This window comes from Pan paniscus, chromosome 22 (assembly GCF_029289425.2).
Source record: "Pan paniscus chromosome 22, NHGRI_mPanPan1-v2.0_pri, whole genome shotgun sequence".
NCBI lineage: Eukaryota > Metazoa > Chordata > Mammalia > Primates > Hominidae > Pan > Pan paniscus.
In genome coordinates, this window is record NC_073271.2 from 36,283,058 (window position 1) to 36,308,784 (window position 25,727).

General features: G+C 42.8%; 1 protein-coding gene across 3 annotated transcripts in view; it reads right to left on the bottom strand.

Annotated features, from left to right (window-relative positions):
* Positions 1–25,727, bottom strand: part of DSCAM (DS cell adhesion molecule) — an 827,811-nt gene that overhangs the window by 171,983 nt on the left and 630,101 nt on the right. For all 3 annotated transcript variants that reach the window (XM_034948080.3, XM_063601284.1, XM_063601283.1), the window contains exons 12-14: positions 5,845–6,041; positions 4,704–4,800; positions 3,947–4,075 (exon numbers count right to left, since the gene is read on the bottom strand). In XM_034948080.3, coding sequence (XP_034803971.3) covers positions 3,947–4,075; positions 4,704–4,800; positions 5,845–6,041 — 423 coding nt within the window. The remainder of the gene's footprint in view (positions 1–3,946; positions 4,076–4,703; positions 4,801–5,844; positions 6,042–25,727) is intronic.

The following is a 25,727-nucleotide window of genomic DNA, read 5'->3' on the forward strand; positions in this document are numbered from 1 at the left end:
AATAAAGGGAGGCAACAAACTGCAGACGAATCTGCTGGAGGTCCCCAGACAATATGCTCGAAGGGATGTTAAAGGTGGCCTTGGGTCCTTGTAGGGGAGAAGCAGTAGTCCCTGGGAATCAGAAAATATGGCAACCAAGGCAACCTGTGTAATTGCCACCTATGGGAGAAGAAGAATGTTCCAGATAAGGAAGGGACAGCTTCACTGTGCCTGTGCCCGCTCAGATGACGCCTCTGGTGCTGCCACTGGGCATGACCAGAGTTAGGGGGGCAGGAGATGATGACAGGAGATACAATAACAAGGACTTGGGATGTTCAGTGTTTCCTGGAAAATAGTAAACCAAGGAAAGTCATCTGTTGTCAAATCCTGGGAGGACTGTCATTTGGCCAAAGGGTTAAGAGGTGGGAGGAGAGACACTGGATCCAGGAAGGTCTATTTTGGTGCAATAAATGTAAGAACTTGTAGCAGTCACAGCTGGCCAAAGGCAGAGCTGTGCTCCCTGGGTTAGTGAGTTTCTGTTTCTCAGATTGTTCAAGCATAGAGTGAATGGTCACTTGCAGAAGTTCTTTCTGTTACGAATGTGAAGTACTTTAATACATTGGTTATATGCTGCTTTCTTTGAAAATTAACGAAAAGGAAAGGAAAACTTTTGGGGGGATAATTTCACCGTTGCCTAAAACAGATGTTGAGAGTCAACAATTTGACTAATGGTTATTATGAGTCTCGTATACATGTCAGGCACTATGAGGGGCACAGGGACATAGCATAAGGTTTGTCAGAGACAATTCCAGCCCTCAGGGCTCACTATGGCCCATAGGGGGACAACTGTTCAGTGGGGTGCAGATAGTAAATTAATAGTCACAAGCCCACCAAGTGTTCCAAGACATGCTATGAATAGTGAAGGGGAATAGGTAGTCAGGGAAGGCTTCCTGGAAGAAGTGACATTTAGGCCGTTATTAATACTTGAAGGATCAGTTTTCTATGTACTCAGTCTAAAACTACACTCACTTAAATTATGGTTGTAATTTTTATACACCAAAAATTTCTGGAGGAAGAAACTAATACATGAAAAATCTGACTAACACAACTCGTACAGCAGTGAGTACAGGTGCTATCTACTCTCAGCACAGCTCCTTCCTCCCAGGGCTTCCAAACTGAAAGTAATTGAAGTTCTGTAGGGTCCTGGTAGAGACCTTGGTCATGGACTTGGATCTGCTTGTCCTGTGGGCTTTTCCCCAGTGATTCTCCTGGGACCCATGCTGCCCCTTAAAATGACTTGCTCCACGGCTGCATAAATATCTTAGCCACACCACTGGCCCTGTCTCTGGTTGAAGTAGGGCATGAAGGATGGAAAAGAGTATCCCTCAATCCCGCCTGTACTCAGCTTTATAGACAAGGAGCTTCCCTGCTTTGGTTATATAAACCATGATCAATTTATACATTTAAAGATGCTGTTGATAATAATGATTCTTAGATTTCAATTGCATGTAAATTAATGCTTTAAACATTTACAGTACGCTCTTCACTTGACATTGTGCTGGATGCTGGGGATCCCAGGACACAGAGAACCAGAGTCCCTGCCTTTGGGAAACTCCTGGGGAGTAGGGAGATAGTGAGGACTCTTAGATGCTGAGTAAGTAGTTTAACACAGAGGGTTTTAGAGGCATTTTACTCATAAGTATTTTCCTGCATGCTGGAGCAATCTACAAGCTACCACCTATTAGATGTTGAGTATGCTCCAGACAACGAGGAAAGTGTTTTCAATGTCTTCCCTTCTTAGAGTTCACCAATTTCCATTGAGTGTCTCCACACGCTGGGTGCAGTGCTGGGTGTTGGAGAAATGAGCTGGGTGAAAATAGACCTACTAGGTGCAGGGAGCTCCCAAGGAGCCTCCAGCGTGGTGGAGGTGAAATGCATTAATCAGTATATTTGTCAGTAATCACAGAGATACATATATAATGACCCATAATGCCACCTGCCCAGATTGAAAGGGAGAAGGAGCTGGGTGAGCACCTGAGAATTGAGATCTATGGAGGGGGTAGTAACTGGGTGGCTCAGGGAAGGGAGGACTCCAGGCAGAGGGCAGCTGGTGGCCTTTGTGGTCTCCTTGCCAGTCCTTTGAGGTGGATGCAGCAGTGCCCACTTCACAGGTGAGATGTGCAAGTGAAGGTGCAGAGCTGGTGCAACACAGGCCCAGCAGCGAATCCCACACAGGCTGGGTCCCAAACCACTGAGCCCAGGCCTGCCACCAGCATCCAGCAATGCCCGCTCCTCCGTGAGGACAGGGGAGGTCCTGGGCTGCTCCAGTAGGAGAGGTCTCCTGTGTGCTCCTGCACCAACAGCACGGGCAGCCTGCAGCCCCATAGCCAGTGCGCAGCCAGTGAGACAAAGGGCTGTCCCTGTCCCCACGGTGCTCACTGCATCTGTCTGAGCTCTCATCACTGTCACTAAGTTCCAGGACAGTTTCTGCTCAAATGTGCCTGCCTCACCTAAGAAGCATTTGCTTCACTTCAAGACCTGTATACATGAACTTGTAATCCCACTTCTTTAGAAGAAAGGCAAGGTCAGCCTCTCCTCCCTGGGCCCTTGGGAAACCTGTTGGTCCTAGTCCCCAAAAGATGCTTGTTTAGCTCAGCACTGTCTTGGGTGAGCCCCCCAGGTCACTGTGCCTCACCCCTGAGCCCAGGGCCCTGGCTCTGCAGCATTTCTTGGCTACGGTGAGACTTGCAGTCCAATCAACCCCAGAAGGCCCTTCCTCAGACTTTGTGTAAGTGACACCTCACTTCTAGGTCCCCAGTTGCAACTCAGAGGCCGATGACCTGAGCCATTCCGTCTTTTCTCATGTGCATTTCCAACCCAGCAGTCACAGATACTACTTTTCAAAACACTATTTTTTGTTTTGATCCGTATCTTCTCAATCTTCAAATTCTGTTCTCCTGAATTCCCGAAGAGTCACCCCTCGGCTTTCCTTTGCAGTCACCATTTCCTGGCTCTGTTCCTGGCTTGCTCTTGCTGAAACATTTCCTCACTCCTGACCTGTGGTTCCCAGCTGCCTTGAGCTTGATTTTTTACTACAGCTTTAGTGCCAAAGATATTAGATGGGTCACAACTGGGTAATCTGAAATAACGTGCGGTATCCAGGAAGTGAAAAATAAAGCTGCTTTTGTGGCCTAGAAGGATTTTATTAACCCTTCCCACGCTGGTGGTGCTCGAATTCCTCATAACTTTTATGAGACACAGTAAAAATTCTGACTAGAGGCCACAGTGGTGGTATTCTACCCTCGCCCAATGCATCATAAAGTTCAAAATGGCCCGGGCATTGTTCCTTGAAGGCAATGAATGGGCACACCTGCAGCGGCCCTGGCAGCAGGGCCAGTTTTATTTATGGGCTCTGGGCTGAGTGGTCCTGGGTGCAGCAGCCAGTGTCGCCGATGGTCCCTGAGCATTTCCAGGAGGTTGCTCCAGAGTGAATTTTCCTTTTTCTGCACCAACCACCACTGCACAGTTTATCTGACCGACACCAAGCACAGCTTGAGCTCAACGCTCTGGGTGCAGGACATGGGCTCAGGCTCTACAAAAGTCACCCAGCTGGGGAAACGGGAAGTGAAGGGAGCAGGTGAAATAGAAAAGGTCATGGTGGGGGCCTGTCTCCATCAGCCACTGCCCACATGCCAACAGGAAGCTGCAATATCAAGGAGTCCAGCAGGAAGCAAGACTGAAGTCTGGGCAGGCTAAAAAAGAAAGAAGCAGAGCTCAGCCTCAACACGAAACTCCACTCCCACAGCAGAAAGCCAGGATGTGCTTCCAGCAAGGAGACTGGGGGAAATGGTGCCCTCTGAGCTCCTGTGAGCTGAGCTGTGCGCTTACAGGTAAAACACATTAATAAGGAGAAAAATAAAAGAAGTTTCTGAGGTGGAAGGGAAGCTGGAGGAAGTAAAGAACTTACCTGATTTATTTTTGCATTCAATATCGTAGCCTGTGATGGGGCTGTTTCCATCAAACCCCATGGTCCACCTGAGCGTAATTGTGCGTGCTTTGACATCTTTGATCTCAATTTCGGGAGGGTCTGGGGGCTCTGTGCCATCAACAGAAAGACTCCGAGTTAGTTCAGAGCTCTGACATAAAACGCTAGTGGAAATGCTGAGCGTGACTCACAAACGATTTGTCTGCATTAGACAAGAACAGAAGCTTTTTATTTGGAAAGCATTTTCTTTTTCCTAATCACATTTTAGGGAAGAGAAATTCCACTTTCCCAAGACTTCCAATTTTCATAGCCCTTAAAAACTGGACCAAGCCTGGAGGATATAAAATGTCACGATTCTAGTTTGGATCTCTAACTCAAAACATATTTTGGCCCCAAATGTTAAACTTCCCTTTCATTCTGGTCATCTAGTACATGGATTCCTAAAATCGAGCAAAGAAATTCCACCGCTGTACTTGTGTGCATGCGGCTTGACTGTCATGGGCTTGTCATCTTGACTGGTTCCTCTAAGGGCTTCGTTCCCTGTTTGGGGGCTTTACTTTGACATAATCACAGGCACTGCAAAATTCTGCTTTAGCACTGACATTATACACATTCAAAATTTCCTGGGAATTAGGAAGTGTTACATGGCAAGTTGAGGACACAGAGATGCCTGAGGCTGGGCATACAGCTCCCATCCTGAAATGACTGTGTTTATTCTCTTACGCTATCGTCTTCCTACCTTGCACTGTGAGCTGAATTATTCCACGGTCCTCCCCATAAGAATTAATAGCATGGCAGGAAAAGAAACCAGAATCTTCTCTCACAGTTGGCAAAATCTATGTGTAAAGCAGAAAGAAATTCATCTTTTTCAGTAGGCAAAATGACTTTGAGCCATAAAGCTCCCTCTCTCCACTCTTTCAGTTCTCCTGCCATGCCAAGCACACACATAGGTACACTCACACACACACACACTCACAAAACCCCCATTCCTCCAGACTCACATACTAAATCACACACATGCACGTATCCCTCTGAGGACAAATTATTTCAGTGTAATTGAAAGTAGGCGGATGGATAGGATTCATGTACATTATCCATGTCAGGTGTAGCTCATTAAATTGGATGTGTAATTTATATAAGATGTCGTGGTCAGCTTGACATATATCCCACATATACATTTTTTTTCATGGTATCCAAAGCAACCATGCCTAGAGACAGATTAAATACTGCAGCCAGAGCTGGGGGCCAGCAAGACTCGCATCAGATTCCTTTTCTAGGAGGATTCCAGGAATGGACCCTTGTCTGAGAGCCAATATAAGCATTTCAAACACAGGGCTTCCCCACCTCCCCACCCTGTGCATGCTACAGTATCATCCTCCAACCGCATGATAACAGCACAAACCACTTCACTACTCACAGTCCCTTTCTCTAGCTTTTGTGATCCTCTTTTAACGACAGAATTTTTTTTTTATTGTGGATTTTTCCAAAGAAGCAAGATAGTTTTTATGATAATATTTTTGTCCCAAAGCCCATCTCATTTTTCTTTTTGCAGGAAGTTAAAACATGCACACAGCATAGGCCGTCATTCCTGAAGGATTAACTGTCATTTAAAAACCTTATTTCTCACTTTTTTTTTTTTTTACTACAGTTGGGTTCCCTGCTGCGTTCATAATAACCCTATTCTTAATAACACTTAGGCTGAAGCACTATTTTTGAAGGCTACTTCACTAATCTCGCTGTGTGAAAGGGGAGAGAAATAGTGCTTCGTAAATAAATTCCGAAAGATTATCTGCTACTTATCTGCACCCGCTTCTGTGAAAGGAAAGACTTATTCTTCCAATAAAGTTCGTTCCATTGTGTTGTATTTGCCATGCTTTTACCTGCAGAGTAGAAATCACCTCTTCTCCCACCTCCTTGGTGGACACAAGATAACGGGCCATCTCAGGGTTAATGATTCGGTCCTCCTTCTCCCAGCGGACTATAATGGGCTTCTCACCATGCGCCGTGCAGCTCATCTCCTTTTTCTGCCCCTGCGTGGCCAGGGTAGTATTTGGATAGGATGTTATCATCGCAGGAACTGAAAAAGCAAAAGGGACACAACTTGTTCAGCAAAGCAGGGTTCTTGATTTTCCCTGGCAAAACGCTCAGGTAAACCATGCTTCAGGAGATATTTCTTCAAAATGAAATTTATTCAAGAAACTGCTGAGTGAGAATCTCGAGCAAAATAAAGGAAAGGCACCAGAAAAATGAAACTTGAGTAAGTGAGCCCTCAGCAGAAATTGCCATGCCTTTTCATATCCACGGCACGTTGCTCTTCCAACCCTGTTGAGGGCTATGGCCTATGTCCCTTAGCACACCCAGAATGATTGATATGGTTTGGCTGTGTCCCCATCCAAATCTCATCTGGAATTGTATGCCCATAATTCATTCCCATGTTTCATGGGAGGAACCTGGTGGGGGGTAACTGAGTCATGGAGGCGGATCTTTCCCATGCTGTTCTCATGATAGTGAGTAAGTCTTATGAGATCTGATGGTTTTAAAAACGGGATTTTCTCTGCACAAGTGCTCTCTCTTTGCCTGCTGCCAACCATGTAGGATGTGACTTGCTCCTCCTTGCCTTCCATCATGGTCATGAGGCCTCCCCAGCCACATGGAACTGTAAGTCCATTAAACCTCTTTCTTTTGTAAATAGCCCAGTCTCAGGCATGTCTGTATCAGCAGCATGAAAACGGACTAATACAATGATGTTACTGGTTTCTAACTATCATTTTAAACAATGGGGATAAAACTTCCACTTTTAGTCAACTTTAGGTGAATCCCTTGTTGCTGCTAACCAGTCCTTGTAACCACTTTTCACAATGCCCATCTCCCACAGTTGTTATAAACCTTGCAAACCTTTATCAGTCACTGGAGACCTCAAACCTGTCCTTCTTCCATAACTTATAGCAGAGAATCTCGTCTCCAATTTACTGAGAAAAGGGAACCCTTTATTTGTGAAGCTTCTCAAGTTTCCTTTTCCCACATCAAAATTAAAAGAAATCTAATACATAGACTTCTTTTCTTGGCAATAGATGACAAAAGATCCCACCCCAATTCACAAGCCACTTATAAATTGTAGACTGCATATGACAAACACCTTTTAAAATGCATACTAAGCTTATCAGAAAGTGAGAGAAAAACCAGAGACCAAACACAAAAGCTGACAGTGAAAAGCCAGAGGTAATATAATGGCGGTGCTTTGACTACCTGAGAGGCATGACATTAAATATGAGACCTCCAAAGCCAGGCTCCTCCAAGGGTTCTATCTTGACACAAAGTATATAACCAAAATAATAATAACAATAAATAAAAATCCACAAAGGCAAAGAGAGAAGAAAGCTGCCTCAGCTTGTGTTATGTATGTAGAAAAACAATCTCTCCCCTGAGAATTTATAAAACTGGCCTAACTCTACATAGGTCTGTAGTCAAATTCATGCTAAAGCTTTAACATGAAGGTGACCGTAATTTGATAATGGCCTGAGGAGCCTAGCAAAAGCTAACATACTCTAGAAGAATGTGTCTTCTGTCCAGGCCCACTGAAATGCACCCAGATAAAGCCCTGCTGGCCGTGAGCTCACAAACTGAAACTAAAGAACACATGAGAAAACTAACACCATGATTGAGAACCAGCCTCCCAGGACTTCAGATGATACAGTTGTCAGATACAGACTGCAAAATAACTATGCAAGAATGTTTAAAGATATTTTAAAAATGTGATAAAGGAACAAGATGTTAACAAAAAGGACTAGAAAGGTTTGAAAATTCATCAAAACATAACTATCTTTTTATTTGCTTTTTAATCTCATTTCCCCAATCACAGGAAGAAGCTCCCTTCCCCCATTTCTGAGGTCAAGCTCAGACTATGTACTTGATTGCTTGCCTCATAAGACTTCCAAGATACTTGACCATAAAAACACTGTGGCTTCTTCTAAGACTGGCACATACTGGGTCATGTCTTTTCCCACGGCTTACTAGAGAGGTTTGAGACATATAATGAAACGTCACAATACTACCAGTTCCGTAGCCTGAACACCCACAGAAGAACCTACATTTGGGAGTTTCTCTAGAGTCAGCAGCCATGTGGCAGAGATGCGCCCCACAGCACTGACCATGTAATAAGATGGAAAGTAGGCAAATTGGTGACTCAAGAAAGAGGTGCCAAGAGTCCTGCATATCAAGGACAGTTGCTCACAACTGTTGTGAAACTCCTTTTCTGGCATTTCTGAGATGCAGCAAAACTGGCTGTACTGTCCCCAGCCTTTGGTTCTGATCCCGCCCTTCCCCTAGCCTATAAAATAAAAACGTTTATTTTTATTAACAGCTTTATTGTGGTATAATATTCATACCATAAAATTCACCTGTTTTAAGTGTGCAATTCAGTTGTACACTTAATATTGCATTAGCTTCCTAGAGTGCCTGTAACAAATTACTAGAATCTATGTGGCTTATAATAACAGAAATTTCTTCTCTCACAGTTCTGGAGGCTGGAATTCCAAAATCAAGTCGACAACAGAGCCATGCTCCCTCTAAGAGCTCTAGAGGAAGACCCTTCCTTGCCTCTTCCAGCTTCTGGTGGCCCCAGGCATTCCTTGGCTTGTGGCAGCAAAACTTCAGCTTCTGCCTTATCTTCACATAATTTACATTCTTCTTTGAATGTTTCTGTGTCTTTTCACATGGACTTCTTATGAGGATACCAGTCACTGGATTTAGGACCTACCCTAACGCAGTATGATCTCTTCTTAACGAATTATATTTGCAAAGACTCTATTTCCATATAAGGTCATATTCCAAGGTTCTAAGGGGACACTAATTTTTGGGGATACTATTCAACCCATTACAAATATATTTATATTATCCAGTACATATACATATATACCATTATAACCTGAATACAAATATACACAGTTGTATAATCATCACTGAATCAAATCTTAAAGCATTTACATTACCCCAAAAGATTTCTCCTGCCCATTTGCAGTCATTTCTCTTTTCCCCCTCAAGTTCTAAGCAATCACTAATCTACCTTCTCTCCCTGATATGGTTTGGCTGTGTCCCCACCCAACTCTCATCTTGAATTGTAGTTTCCATAAATACAATTCCTCTCCCATAGTGTCATGGGAGAGGCCTGGTGGGAGATAATTGAATCATAGGGGTGGTTACCTCCATGCTGGTCTCGTGATAGTGAGTGAGGTCTCACAAGAGCTAATGGTTTTATGAGGGGCTTTCCGCCCTTTACTCTGCACTTCCCCTTCCTGCCGCCATGTGAAGAAGCACATGTTTGCTTCCCCTTTCACCATGATTGTAAGTTTCCTGAGGCTTCCCTAGTCGTGTAGGACTGTGAGTCAGTTAAGCCTCCTTCCTTTAGAAATTACCCAGTCTCAGGTATGTCTTTAAAAGAACAGACTAACACAGTCCCTGTATTACCTTTTTTGATCATTTTTTATAAATGGAATCATATAGCATATATTCTTTAGTATCTAGCTTTCTGGATTTTTTTCACTAAGCATAATGTTGTCAAGGTTCATCCATGTCATAGCACAGTACTCTGTTCCTTTTTATTGCTAAATGATGTTGCAGCACACGGATATACTGCATTTTTTTAAATCCACTCACCCACTGATGCACACTGGGGTTGTTTCTACTTTGGGGCTATTATGAGTAATTATACTATAAATATTCCTGTATAAGCTGTTGTGTGAACAAATGTTTTCATTTTTTTCCAGGAGAGATTCCTAGAAGTGGAACTACTGGGTTATATGGCAATTTCATGTTTAACATTTTGAGAAACTGCCACACTGTTTGACCAAGTGGCAGCACCATTTTGCACTCCTGTGGCAGGAGACTGGAGAGAGAAGAGGGAATGAGAGGAGGTGTTAAGATTCAGCATTTATGGTGAGGGAACAAGAACATTCCCTTTCAACCATTTGAGTTCAACAATTTAAGTTCAACCATTTGAATTCAACAGGGGAACTCAAAGAGTAGAGATTGGGTGCACCTATAAAAAGGTGAGCTGGCATGTTCCTCAACAGCTGGAGGCTTACTGGCTGTAGAAACCCCAGGCTCACCATGGATCTGCCATCACAGAGGAACTGAAGGTGGTGGCACTTTCTGTTTGGCCTCAAATCCACTAATCAAGATTTTTTCTCATAAGGGAAAGAGGCTAACTCAAGATAATTAGAGATCTCAAAGCCAACAAAAGTAACCTAAATTACAAAACTGTGAATAAATAAATTACAGGCCTATGAACAAGAAAATATTTACTCCTCATTCTTTCTCTCATGACTGGGGAATGTGAATCAGAAACCATGACACCCACATATAATTTAGCTTTGAAAGGTGACCCCTGTCCACTACCATCATCCCCCACCCCCCAATTCCTGATGAGCATCCTGATTCCTGCAACACCCTCATCCTTAGAACAAAATATAGAAACTCTTGTTGCAAAACTGAAAATCAATCCATGTTTAATGCCTCCCAGTCTCCTGGGCATCTCAAGGCTATGGTCAGGATTTCCTATTGTGCAGTGTTTGTAAAAAGGAAATCTGTAAAATGGTAAGACATAAAAACAGACAGTTTTCCTGTGAGAACATGGTAAGTCACCATCATCACCTCCCAAATCCAGGGTAGTTTAACACTCACTGACTACATTCCAATGAGAGCAAGCCAATTCTGAAGTAAGGGTTTCTGTCCTATTCTAGGAGCTCCAAGGCTGGTGTTGACCCAGAATGTAATTCCCTAGTACTTTAAAACAACCAACTGGAAGAACTGTTCTCCAAAAACTGCAGCATTGTTTTGAGGACTTGCTTGTTTTCTTCTCTTTTCCTTTTTTAAAAAAATAATAACAAGCTTTATTGCATTTGATGAGAGAAGTACCTTGGCCAAACCATAGACCTCTGGTTTGTTTATGACTTGCCCATCTTAATCTGCACAAAATACTACTCAGTTTTATTTAGATTTCTACTTTGAAAGAGTGCCCTACTAAAATGGGTATTTTTGTTCTGGTTATTAAATTCAGCACTTAGAGAGAAATGCTCTGACTAGCCCATGTTCTCCTATCCAGCTCAAGTATTTTCAGCCCTTTAAAGAAATGATGGAAAGCAAAAAATGAATCATTACCATGGCTTCTTTGCAATGCTAATGTTTGAAGGCATGACCTTTTCACTTGTCACAGTTATAGATGCCTAGAGATGACAACATGTCTGTACAGCAGCCCTTTTTGTGAGGATTTCTGAAGCATAACAAATGGATGGGGTAATTTAACAGGGATTGGTACCAAGGAGAGGCTGTGGGCAAACCCTGCTAGCAGGGCCAAGGGAGATCCAGACCCAAGAAGGCTTTGTCCAAAGGTTGTGTGCTGTGTGCCTCTCTTGCAAAATTACCCATTGAGGAAGGTACTGTTTTACATCATATCAATTTATAAATTTGCTTCATAAACTATAATATTATCTAACAGCACCCTTAATGCTCAGCAAATCTGTGTTCTTATGATATAAGGGAGCATCCCTCTGACCTACTTTTTTGCAGCATAAAGATGCAGTGGTGTAGTGGAGCTGCTGTCATTGGCCAGGGAGATCTGATTGTGCACATCTCTGCCCAGCTTGGCAGTGCAGTCATGTCTCTTTCCCATTTAGCTTGAAATTGGCAATGGTGGTAGTATTTATACCACTGAAATTGGCAAGTGCTAGAAATCACGGCTTTCTCCATCCTCTCCCCATCAATAGCTAATTGTTAAACATTTACCAGAACAATACTTAGGAGAGTGTTTCACTATATTAATAATTTTAAAGGGTGTTCCCATCGTACAAGAGATACTGAGAAGATAGTGAGATTAAGCTAAGAGCAATAATTAACTTTATCAATGAAAGTAAACCCTTATTTATTAATTAAATAATTAAAATATGAACAGTTTGTCACTGTATGTTTTGACAAGTAATTCAGTGATAAATTGATGCATATATTAAAATTTTAACCCTAGGATACAGAGAGAATGAAAAATTCTATCAATAAGTCACTGATATTAAAGATTGGTTCCAAACTTTACTCTCAAGTCTTTTAATGACTCTATCAATAATGCAAAATTAATCCTTATACATTTTTATGGTTTTTGTTTCTACCTGGTTCTGCTGAAAAGAAAACAGATTGAAAAGAAAACAACTGAAAAGAAAACAGGAGAAAGTACCAAACAGCCTGGATAATCCCGAATGAGACAAGATTCCTGTCACAAGTATCTGGCTCAATACTTTCATTTTATAGAGAAGAAAGGGTGTCAAAAGCCCAAATACAGGAGTCCATCAGGATCTGACTTTGATCGGTCCTATTTGAAAACCATCATCGTCATGATCACCCCAAATATAGGAGATGGCCAACTGTCCCAGAGTGTCCAGGACTTCCAGTGTTTTAACACAGGAAGTCTGTGTCCTGGGAAGTTTCTCAGTCCCTCCAGGCATTCAGAGCAGATATGGCAGAGGAGGGTGTGGAGCCAAGAACGAGGCAGCATAAACCTGGCCCAATGCCCAAGATGGGAAACTGAGGCAGGAATTACAGGGTTCCCGGGTGGGGGGGTCAAAAGAGGGAGAAGCTCTGGGAATAAACATATTTTAAAGCTATTTTTTCAAGCCCCTTTTAAACCAGTCCTCCCAAATTTTTATTATGAAAAAATTTCAAACATACAGGAAGCCAATCAGCCATGTATCTACTGCCTGGATTCCACAGCTCACACTTTAATGCACAGTGTTGAATCAAAATGTGTTTTCTTTGTTATCAAGATTTACTGAATACATTTTTTTTATTATGCTATTTTAAAACTACCTTGGGTAAACACATCCATCAGCGTGGGTCTCAAAGGTTGAGCTGTAAGATGGCAGCCACCTGCCTGGATTCTGCAGCTCAGGGTGGAGACGCACTGGCCTCCTGGTGTCCCAGGTAAAGGAACTGCTGCACCCTGGCCTGCAGAGGTGATGTGGGGTTAGGTGGTGCCTGGGGTAGAGTGGTGCCCCTCACATATGTCTTACCAAAAGGAAAGGTGAGGAAGGGGCCTGGGAGCAGAGAATCTGACTCCAACCTCCTGCCGCTGGGACTGGGCAGGACCCTCGGCCGTCCTGGGTTTTGGCTTTCTCACCTGAGTCATAGAGGAGCTGAATGGGATCAGGGGCTCTCAACCTGGCCTGTATCTCGGAATCACCTAGAAGCCTTTAAAATAGCCAGTGCTCAGGCCCCACCGCACGTTGGCTCAGAGTCCCTGGGGGTGGGGGTTATGCATGGATTTATTTAAGTTTCCCAGACGATCCTAAAATATACAGCCTGGATTGAAACAACTCAATCTGATGATCCCCAAGGTGTTTTCCCCTCTAATCGCCATTTCCCCTCCTTCTCCTTTTTTCTTGATTTCTTTCCCTCTATCCTTCTGTTCCTCCCTCCCTCCCAATTTTTTCTTCATTTTTCCTTCCCTTCCTTCTTCACTTTCCCCTCTCTTTCTTCTGTTTCATCCTCCCTCTATTTCTGTCTCCTGCTTTTTTCTGTTTTCTCCTTCACAGTGCCATAATAACAACAATAGTTAATTTGTATGAATGTTGACTGTGTGCTAAGAACTTTTCCATATACTGCGTAAGTATTTCAGCCATACGACATGATGGAATAAAAACACTAGCCGTGGAAATGACCCAAGACACATGAGTACTATTTTAAGTTGATTCTAAATTATGCTATAAATAGAAGTGATACACGTAGACAAAACATTTCCAGCAGATTAATTGGATTTGCATCTATATTAACAAAGGTCTATGCAGACGGTCAAATAGAAACCAGACACAAAACACCGCCTTTAAATGGGCAAAAATAAAGATTAGAATATAAGAGAATTTTGGAATTAATTTCTACTTGACATCTTCTCCCCTTTCTCCTTAATTTCTTTCTTTCTTTCTTTCTTTTTTTTTTTTTTGAGACGGAGTCTCGCTCTGTCGCCCAGGCTGGAGTGCAGTGTCGCAATCCTGGCTCACTGCAAGCTCCGCCTCCCGGGTTCACACCATTCTCCTGCCTCAGCCTCCCGAGTAGCTGGGACTACAGGCCCCCACAACCACGCCCAGCTAATTTTTTGTATTTTTAGTAGAGACAGGGTTTCACCTTGTTAGCCAGGATGGTCTCGATCTCCTGACCTTGCGATCCACCCACCTCGGCCTCCCAAAGTACTGGGATTACAGGCGTGAGCCACCGCGCCCAGCCTCTCCTTAATTTCTAAGTAAGGAAACAGAGAACTGCGGGGTTTAAGACTGGAAATGACTAGACCTATTCCCCTTGCCTCTCTCCTATCCCTAATGCAAAGTTCTATTTTATTTAGTAAGTTTATTAAAAAATCAACATTACCATAAAAGTAATACAGTAAAATGATCTTCATTAATCCCTAAAGTGATGAATCTTTCCCATCCCCTCTCTTCCCTTCTCTTTCCTCCTTCCTTCCTCCAGGGTCTGGAAAGCTAAATGGTAGTAGCAGCACAGTTGGTTAATAACGCATCTGTCCTTCTGTCCTTTCACGTCTCAGATCATTTTCACATCATGAGCTTGCAGCAACATATGTGTTGTCAGTGGAGAAGGGATTCTTAATTCCATTTACCTATAATTACCTAGGATGGGGAAACTAAGTAATTAGCCTAAAGTCATACAACTAGTAAATGGAAGATCTAGAAGGAAAATCCAGGTCTTCTGATTCCAAGTGCAAAGCCTCTTTCCCTTACAGTAGCGGAGGAGGCCAAGGCTGGCCACAGGGTGCAGAGTGTCTGACCACAGGGGTATCTGACAGCCTGACTGTCTTCAAGCCTGAACACCCTTGGAAGCCCCTCAATCTGGGGCCTGAGTCCATTTACAGGAGACTCCTCATAAAGTCCTTGAAATTTCCACTTTCTCAGCTGCAAGGCAAGACCCAAACATCTCCCGCAAGCCTATTGCATATTTGTAGAATTATGCAGACGAGACTGGCTACACAATTTGCAGGACCCAGAGCAAAATGAAAATATGGAGCCTTTTGTTCAAAAAGCAGGAAAAAGGTGCCATTAAAGTTCTAAAATATAAAGCTTTTTCCTTCCTTCTGTGGTCTCCCTCTCTCCCTCTGTCATAATGGCCTTTATTTTTTATTTAATATCCCACTTCCTCTGGCATGGTGATACTGGCTGGTCAAGTGCTGACCCTCCCTAACTCCCAGTAACAGCCCTGTGACTTGGCATGCACACTCATGTGCCCCACCACATGCCTGGATCCCCACCATCATCATACCCAGGCCAGGGTGGGGACGTGTAGTCAGGCTTCTCTCAGTCGAATAGGTGACCTTCAGTGACCTGGAGACCCACCCTGCCCGGTCATCCTCTGTAAACTCTCTGGTACTGCCACCTAGAAGCAGGGAGGGGTGCCACACCCAGAAATGTTACAGGAGGCTGTCTCTGACCTTCTCCACATACTTACCCAGATCCCCATGGACTGGATGACCATAGCCATTGCTGGCCAGTTGCAGGAAAGGGGAGCCTGGGGCTCCCGGAGGCAGGAAAGTGAACAGCTGAAAATCTATTCTGGAGAGGCAGTGGGAGGTGGGATGACATGGGAGCTGTGGCTCCACATACCCTGTTCATGCTCCATTGTCACACTGGACTTCACTTGCAAAACACAATTTCAAAGACAAAATTGTTAAGAATTCAAGATGGCGGCCACAGATAATCTTTGGCTTGTGGGACTGGACTGGTCGTGTACCGATGATGCTGTCCCTGAATGTCAGGACAGTACTCCACTTCCTAGGCAGCCTCTACTGCTTCCAGTAGAAAGAAACAGCCCAGGTACCTTGAGCAGGAGGGGAATAAGAAGAGCTGAGGAGAGGGCAGTCTCTTGGGTAAGACTTAGATATGACTAACCACAATCTGGAATCTGAAGTAGGGAGCCCACTCTTCCCATCATGAAGGCAATGGGTACAGAGGCAAGCCTTAATGAGGGAAGTGACTAATCCACTTGCAATCAACATCTTCCCAAGCCACTCAATACAGCACGATTATCTTTCATTAAACCTGTGGTCCCTATTCCTTACATCACCTGGGAGCCATAAAAACACCCACAGTATGCTGAGAATGATGACTTCCAGCTTCATCCCCTGGAAATGATATGATCTCATTCTTTTTTATGGCTGCATAGTATTCCATCATGTATGTGTGCCACATTTTCTTTATCCAGTCTATCATTAATGGGCATTTGGGTTGTTTCCAAGTCTTTGCTATTGTAAATACTGCAGCAATAAACATAAGTGTGCATGTGTCTTTATAGCAGAATGAGTTATAATCCTTTGGGTATATAACCAGTAATGGGATTGCTGGGTCAAATGGTATCTCTGGTTTTAGATCCTTGAGGAATCACCACACTGTTTTCCACAATGGTTGAACTAATTTACACTCCCAGCCACAGTGTAAAAGCATTCCTATTTCTCCACAGCCTCGCCAGCATATGTTGTTCCTGACTTTTTAATAACAGCCATTCTGACTATTCTCACTTATAAGTGGGAGTTGATCAATGAGAATATGTGGACACAGGGAGGGGAACAACACGCACCGGGGCCTGTTGGTGGGTGGGGCAAGGGGAGAGAGAGCATTAGGACAAATATCTAATGCATGCAGGGCTTAAAACCTAGATGACAGGTTGATGGGTGCAGCAAACCACCATGGCACATATATACCTATGTAACAAACCCGCACATTCTGCACATGTATTCTGGAACTTAAAGTAAAATTAAAAAAACAAAAAACAAAAAACACCCACAGTAGTACCTTCCCAGTCACAGCGAATACTTGCTGTCCTCAGGATTCTTTTTTTTTTTTTTTTTTTTTTTTGGTAAAATACACATAACAAAAAATTGGTCATTTTGGTCACTTTCAGTGGACAAAGTACATTCTTAATCTGTCTTCAAATCAGAACACCCTTGGAAGCCCCTCATTCTGGGGCCTGAGTCCATTTACAGGAGACTCCCCATAAAGTCCTTGAAATTTCCATTTTCTCAGCTGCAAGGCACATTGCTGTACAGCCTTCACTACAATTCATCCCTTTCATCTTCCCAACTTGAAACTTGGCACCTCTTAAACAATCCCTATTCTCTCCTTTTCCTGGTCCCCCAGGCCCTGGCAGCCACCATTCTACTTTCCATCTCTATGAATTTGACTTCTCTGGGGGCCTCCTGTAAGAAGAATCATACAGTATTTGTCTTTTTGTATCTGGCTCATTTTACTTAGCATAATCTCCTCAAGGTTCAGTCAAGCTGTAGCCTGTGTCTGAATTTCCTTCTTTTCTAAGCCTGAATTATATTTCAAGATATGTGTACACAGCATTTTTTTAATCCAGTCATCTGTCAGTGGACACTTGTGTTGCTTTCACCTTTTGGCTATTGTGAACACTGGTGTACAAAACATTATTTTTTAGAGTCTGTAGAACTTTGCTAGAGAAAATGGCTTGAGTCTTTCTGCCTGTTTCTTCTCAAGCCGTTCAAAGGCCAAGCAGTATTTTCCCCGTTTGTTGTCTCTGCCTCTCAGTTTCATCTCCGTTTCCTCATCTGTAAGAACAATGAGACCTGCCACCTCCTAAGGCTGTAATGAGGATTAATGAGATTATGTTAGAGGAACCCTCTGAGGGTGTTGGAAGAATGGCCCCGCAGAAACACCAAGTGTGATTATCCCTGCTGCAGAATCAAAAATTTCTCCTGTCCAAATACTTATTGTTCATAAGATTTCGGCAAGTGAGGCTGCCTACTGGGCAGCTCTAATCCTTATAAAGAAAATGATTTTTCCAGCCAGGAATTAACAAATTCTTAGCACATACTAAAATATCTCCTCAGCTGGGTTATTATGCTTACATAATACAGTTACTTAGATTATAACCATTAATCAAATTCATGTTTCCAAGCTGCAGTGGGTCATATTTGATGCTAAGCTTTAACAAGAATGACAACATCTCCACTTCCTGGCAGCTTTTCCAGGCCCTTATGACATGATTAAATGTGTCAGGGGAAAGACGAAGAACATTTAGGGTTCATATTACATTCACTCTGAAGTTATTTCAAGTCACATTATTGGAAGAAAGTTGATTTATTTTTTAAGACAAGTATGAATATTAACCAAAAGATATCAAAAACAGTATTTTCCTCTAACTCGCATGGAGGCAGGCCGGCCATTTCTTTCTTTTTTTTTTCCATCTGTCTGGTTATGTACATAGGTACTATATTTTGCCCAATAAGAAAACTTCTTATTTATTTATTTATTAGACGGAGTTTCACTCTTGTTGACCAAGCTGGACTGCATTGGCATGATCTCAGCTCGCTGCAACCTCTGCCTCCCTGGTTCAAGCAATTCTCCTGCCTCAGCTTCCCAAGTAGCTGGGATTACAGGCATGCTCCACCACGCCTGGCTGATTTTGTATTTTTAGTAGAGACGGGGTTTCTCCATGTTGGTCAGGTTGGTTTCAAACTCCCAACCTCAGGTGATCCGCCTGCTTCGGCCTCCCAAATTGCTGGGATTATAGGCATGAGCCATTGTACTTGGCAGAAAACTTCTTAATAATTATGTAGAAAAAGGAAAATAGTAAATAGATTTTGATTTCCTGCCATCAATGATAGTAAAAAAAATAAAGAAACAAGGAAGAAAATAGATCATGTCATCCTGAAAAATTGGGTAAGTGCTGTCCAGGATATTAATTGCAGCAAAAATATATTATGAGCCATGGGTTAGCCAGTTTTTAAGGTGACCTGTGGCAATCTCATCTCCTGGAATTCAAACTCTCCACATTTTATCACTCTGAGACCAGATTATAAAAGGACTATAGCTTCTACCTTCTACTTGGGTGCCCCAGTTCTCTCTCTTTCTGTCTGATCACTCGCTCCAGGGAAGCCTGCCATGATATCACCAGGATACCCATGTGGCCTATGGAGAGGACCATGAGAAGGACAAGTCTTGGGCCAATAGCCTGCCAACAACCCTGTGTGGGAGCTGGGGGGTGGATTCCACCCCCGCCACCCTTCACTCTTATATTCAGATGCATTTCCCAGAAGGCAGGCAGTATCCATGTGGCTTGGGGACAGACACAGAGTTGTCATGTCTGAAGCCATGTTCTAACTTTTGAGCAGCTGCTTTATGTACAGCTGTTTTTCACGGAGAAACAGAGAATATAAATCATCATCCCCATTAGCACTCAATGGGGTGGTGAATTCTACCATGTCTTGTCTCCATCACCCACTGCACAGCACACTGCCTGTGGCTCCCAGCCGTTCAGTGTGCTGTGTCTCCTGGAAGCTGGGCTGGTTATCTCCTTGAACAAGTCCTTCGGCCTCTCTGTGCCTCAATTTCTGTACCTATAATTACAGCACCCCCTCCTAGGGTTGCTGTAGAAATTACAAGCTAATAGCTCTTTAGGGTGTCTCAGGGATCTCCTCTACCTGAAGATTGTTGTCCAAAATGGGCCAACGCCCAGTATTTTGATCCTTTCCTTCAACTTTATAATCTCCACCATATTTCTGATTCCTAAAGTTTCACCTTTTCCTTGAAACCACTCTGACCATGTGATCTTCATCTGTGTTAATATTCATTTTCCACTGTGCCTCTTCATTCAAGCATTAGTGGCATGATTCCATTGGCTTGCATGTGATGCCCATATGGTTTTTTTATTTGGTTATCTGGATTGTATCATTTATTTCATTCCTTTTTCATTTGACTATGCTAGTATCAAGGACATAAATGCCCTTTTAAAAACATCTGGTGTAATAATGAGGATGATAATTATAGCTAATATGCATTAAGTTCTCTGCTGAGAAATGTATTAGCTTTTAATATCTACAGCAATCCTAGGAAGGAGGTTTTGTAATTATGAGTATAAAAATTGAGGCACAGAGAGGCTAAATGACTTGTTCAAGATCACACAGGTAGAGAGGAGTGGAGCCAGAATTTTAACCCATGCAGCCCATCTGTTTCTCACCTGGGTATGGATGCATGAACAACTTGGTACATCCTTGGCTGCTTTTGAACTGTATGTAAAATACCATCAACCTTTCTGCATTCGTTCGTGTCTTGCTTCTTTCCTTCCACCTTATGTTTGCAGATATCTACCATACATGTATAGTGCCTGTTGTTTCCTTCCTTTTATACACAGAGTTATTATACAGCCCTGAACCAGCATCACCTGGGAACATGCTAGAAATGCACACTCTGGGGTCCCACAATCTGTCTGAATCATCCCCCACCTGGGGGCTGCTTTACATCTGTTCTTTGTGGCATCCCTCCCCTACCCGTCACCCAGAGCCTTGTTTTCTAGTACCCTGCGTGCATATTGCAGAAGAAGCTCAGGCTTTGGAATCAGCAGAGCTAACTTTGAGGTTTTTTGGCTCTGCCAATTGATAAGCTATAAAATTAGGTGGGTATTTACGTTCTGAATCATCTATCAAATGGGTGCAAGGGTGATGCCCACCTCAACAGAGAGAAGCAACACAATTAAATACATGCAAAGACCTTTGTAGATTATGAAGTGCTTATAAGGTTAGTTTTTTTTCTAGCTAATATTTGTATTCACGACTTGGTTTTCTAATTACATTGTACATTCCTGTATGGCTAAAGAGCTGTTCATATATATGTATAGGCAAGGATTGTAAGAAAAAAAGTGTTAAGATAATGGGATCATACAGATTTAAAAATTTTAAATATTTAGTGTGGTTTTTATAAAGGTTGAGCAATAAATAAAATATGTTTAAAAGTAAATTTCACTTATGTAGGTTTCAAATGAAATATTAATGAATTTGATAAATAATATAACGGTTGTGTCCATCATATCACATAGAATATTAACAACATAGGTAAAAGATAAAAGGAAAACGGGTGTTTTAAGTGCTAACTTTTGTTAACTTGTTTTGAAGAGAATGGGGTGATGGTCTGCTTACTTTCCAAGAATAGGGTTCCCAGTGGTGTTTTCAAAGAGATTGCTGCTACAGATTAATTGTAGGGCCCATATTTGTGTGCATGTGTGCACACACATGTACCCATGAATGTGCCTGTGTGAGCACGTGTGCAATTGTATGCATGTACATTCATTCTTTTGTGTGCCTGTGTTTGTGTGGATGTGGATGTGTGTTTATGTTCATACCTGCCTGGGTGTCTGCTGGAAGACTAGAGGGCAATGGCTCCTAAAGACTTTTAATTATCTTGAAACCTTTCTCTCAAATTTTGTGTGAAAGCCAAGATGATGCATTTTTTATTATGTTTATTAGAAAATAAATATACAACTATATATTTCTTACTTATTTAAGAACGTTCTCATAAAGGAAAACCTTAAAGTTCTCAGATGGTCTCTATAACCTTGGCCTATTTTATAGGTTTGTGGAAGGGACAACTGACTTAGAGAGGCTATGGAGATACAAAATAACACCAATGGTTTTGCAGATAGAAAAGCACCTCTTCTGAAAGAACAAGGAATACACCCAGCCTGTGGAAGCCAGAACCAGCGCCTTTACTTTTATAATTCAAAGTGGGGGCGAGATTCTTCTCATGTAACTGAACTGTAGTATTAATGATACAAAGAGATGAAGGTCGTATCCTAGCTTTCGAGTAAATGCCAACACAAGCAAGTGTGTCTGCAGGTGCACACACACAGTCACATGTGCAACTAAAACCAGTGCTTTTTCCTGCTTTGTGATGCGGGCTTATGAGCCCTGCATCCAGCAGTGAAATGGGTAAACAGATGCATGGCACATTTGCAGGAATACATTCCATGTAACTGTTGGCAGGCTGCACCCCTTCTGTGTCTTCTGTTTATGTCAGTTGATACATCTTTAAAAAGGGGGAAATGGAAGGAGCAAGGAATTGTTGGCAAACAGCACTGTTAATCAGGAGGTATTTTATGACCCAGCAACTCTCAGGGGGTTTTTAAAGTTCAGAGGCTCATGAAGAGACATGTGTAACGGTCCCTCCCAGGGGAGACGAACAGACACTAATTGAGGTATTGACGGCTCTAAATGAAGCAGAAACCTGCTAGGAAGATTCAGCTCCAAGGAAGATGAGTGCTGCCAAGCAGTGCATGCTGCGGCCTTAGCAGGTTTCGTTCACTGCTCCTTCATGCAAGTAAGTGTACTCTTGGGCCTGGTGCAGTGGCTCATGCCTGTAATCCCAGCAGTTTGGGAGGCCAAGGCAGGCAGATCATCTGAGGTCAGGAGTTCGAGACCAGCCTGGCCAGCGTGGCAAAACCCCATCTCTACTGAAAATACAAAAATTAACTGGACGTGGTGATGGTAGCCTGTAATCCCAGCTACTCAGGAGGCTGAGGCAGGAAAATCGCTTAAACCCGGGAGGTGGAGGTTGCAGTGAGCTGAGATTGCACCATTGCACTCCAGCTTGGGTGACAGAGCAAGACTCTATCTCAAAAAAAAAAAAAAAATAAAGTGTTCTCTTGAACACAGAAACTTGTGCCTCTCACAGCACAAGGTCCCAAGCTAAAGAGCCACAAAAAATGATCTGTTGAAGTATTAAAAATATCTCCTTGATCATGTCCCCAATTCTTTGCCTGGGTGAATATTATATTGTATATTTCCCTATATGCACATGTAAAACAGGCATATAAGATATTTAAGCATGTTTCAAAAACATTCAAGGATAGAAGGATAGTAAATAATGTTTAAAAGCATCACCTATAGTTTCTCCTGAAGAAAGATTGTTGCATTGCTCTCTCCATCCCATTTAGGGAGGATTTATGCAATAGGCATTGGAGGTTTTACCGCATTTGGCCTTTTATATTTGACATGGAACTATCTCACCCACAGAGGCTTTTTGGCACTGGCAGCAGCACCTGCTTCCTCTCAGAGAGCCTGGGATGCCCAAAGCAGAGGGAACTGTGAAATCTGACACAACGTGTAATGTGTGCTCTAACTGTATCTCTCTGAACTCCACCCAGTTCTAAGGATAGTAATGTCAGTGTGTCTAGGTAAAGAGAGTTTTGAACACCCGTGTGAGTCTGTGTGTGCCTGTGTGAATAGCAAATGAGCTGTCACCAGAATACCTTCATCCCAGTAGGTGTGTCCCTAATGACAGGAACAGGATGTGAGGATTAATCCACTGGAAACTGCTGAGGAAAAGCACCTGAGGCCAGGGGTCAGGGAGGCAGCTCTGGGCAGCAGAGCAGAGGCTGTGAGCATCCTCTGGAGGGCATGTTAGCACACGGGGGTAGGCCCGACTGTGGGGCTGACTCAGTGGGTCTAGGGGGGACTCCAGAGGCTGCACATTCCACATGTTCCTGAGGTACAATGGTACAGCTGGGTAGGTGGTGGAGGAGGGCACACATTGAGACCCAGTGAGAGGAATGGGTGCCTCCAGCATCAGCCATATTTCCTGGGCCATTTCCACATAGCTATTTGGATGTGTTACATCAAGTAAGTTAAAACTCTGCTTTTATTTTTTAAAAATCCCAATAATGTGGTAGTAAACATTTCTAATCCTTGCTTTTCCTGGGATTTGCAAAAAAAAAAAAATGTTCAAAAGAAGCCTGGACAACACAGTAAGACACCATCTCTACAAAAATAAAAAATAAAAAATAACTGGGCATGGTAGCACATGACTGTAGTCCCAGCTAGCTGGGGGACTGAGGTGGGAGGACCCCTTGGGCCCAACAGGTCGAGGCTGCAGCAAACTCTGTTCATGCCACTGCATTCCAGCCTGGGCAGCAGAACAAGACTTTGTCTCACAACAAAACAAAAACAAAAACAATTTAAAGAAAATTTAGGTGATTTCTTTTCCATTTCAAGTAAAGAAAGACATTGCATGCATGATACCCCAGGATAGAAACCATAAAGATAACGCTTAGCAGATTTGACAATGCATCCTGTTAAAGATTCTGTATGGCAATAAATATGCAAACAAATAAATAAGGAAAATAAAATTTTTAAAAAGTCAAACTGAAAAAAAATTGTAACTATAGTAAAAAAAAGTATTATTATGCAATAAGATAAATTATAAATACTAAAAACAATCCCAGAAAAAGTGAAAAAGGATAGAGAATTCATTAAACAAATGGAAATTTCAATATTAAAATACCAAGATATTCAAATTCTTCCTTTAATTTCTGTGAAATTTGCTTGCCATTGCAGAGCAGATGACTGAAAGGGTCCAGTTTGGTAGGAGGTGGGGACTGGGGTGCTGGCACTCTAGCCTTGCAATGGAAATGTCTCATGGTACAGTCTTCTGGGAAGCCAGTTTGGCCAGGTGTAAAAATATGTTGCGTGAGCAGATCTTTTGACCCTGTAATTCCTTTTCTTGTATTTTATCCTAGGAAATTAATTAGATAAATGTGCATAGTTTATGTATAAGGATGGCTCATTGCAAGCTTATTGATTATAGGAGCCTTTAGGCACAACATAAATGTTCACAGTTACTTAAAAAGTAATTACACATCTATAAGTGGAATATTATTCAGCCCCTAAAACAATGAAAACTATAATGTAAAGTCTCAGAAAGATAGATCTGTGTTCATTTGCTAGGTCTGCCATAATAAATTATCACAGATTGGCCTCAATAATAGGACTTTATTATCTCACAGTCCTGGAGGCTGGAGGTCCAAGACCAAGTTGTTGACAGGGTTGGTTCCTCCTGAGGCCTCTCTCCGTGGCTTGCAGATAACCATCGTCACCCGGGGTCCTCACACGGTCACTCCTCCATGTGTGTGGCTGCACGGCTAACCTCTTCTTAGAAGGACACCAGTCAGATTAGATGAGAACTACCCTTAGGACCTAATTTTACCTTAATCACCTCTTTAAGGCTCTATCTTCAAATACAGTCACAGCAGGAGTTGCGGCTTCAACATGCGAATTTTAGGGGGAGACACAAGTTAGTTCCTAAAATACCTATAATACATTATCAATGGAATAAAAATGGAATCCACGGAGTAATAGATTTAGTGTATGTTCCCATCAACAAATATTCCTGGTTCAAATTTGAGCAGCACTGGCCAGGCATGGTGGCTCATATCTGTAATCCCAGCACTTTGGGAGGCTGAGATGGGTGGATCACCTGAGGTCAAGAGTTTGAGACTAGCCTGGCCAACATGGTGAAACCTGATCTCTACTAAAAATGCAAAAAATTAGCTGGGTGTGGTGGTGGGTGCCTGTAATCCCAGCTACTTGGGAGGCTGAGGCATGAGAATAGCTTGAGCCTGGGAAGCGGACATTGCAGTGAGCTGAGATTGCGCCATTGCACTCCAGCCTGGGCAACACATTTCCGGGCTAAACCGGGCCACAATTCCATTGTCACAGAAAGTGGCAGTGAATCTCAAAGGGTTTTCGGTTGAGCATGGAGAATGGCTCACTGAGCTGTTGCTTTCATTGTTTTCCCCAAGGATCTTGGAGTGCTGCATGCTCTCATATTCTCACATGGTCAGGAGTTCTTACTCACCAGGTAACAGCTGGGGAAAGAAGTAATATGTCCTCTCTAACTTACGTGTGAAGGAACATTTTGAGTATGACGAGAACACGCAGAAAGATCTCCTGACATAACTGTTATCCGTAGGGGGTTCCATTTAGCCCTACACAAAATCCCCTTGGGTTGCGAAGCAGAAATATGGAAAGGCAGCTGCTGCTTTCACTGCCCTACTCCTCCCTCCTCTTAACCTTTCATTTAAAAATCTAAAACAGGCCAACCTGATACTCTAGGGAGATTAAGAAATTTTTGCTGGCAATAGGAAGCATGCAACTAAG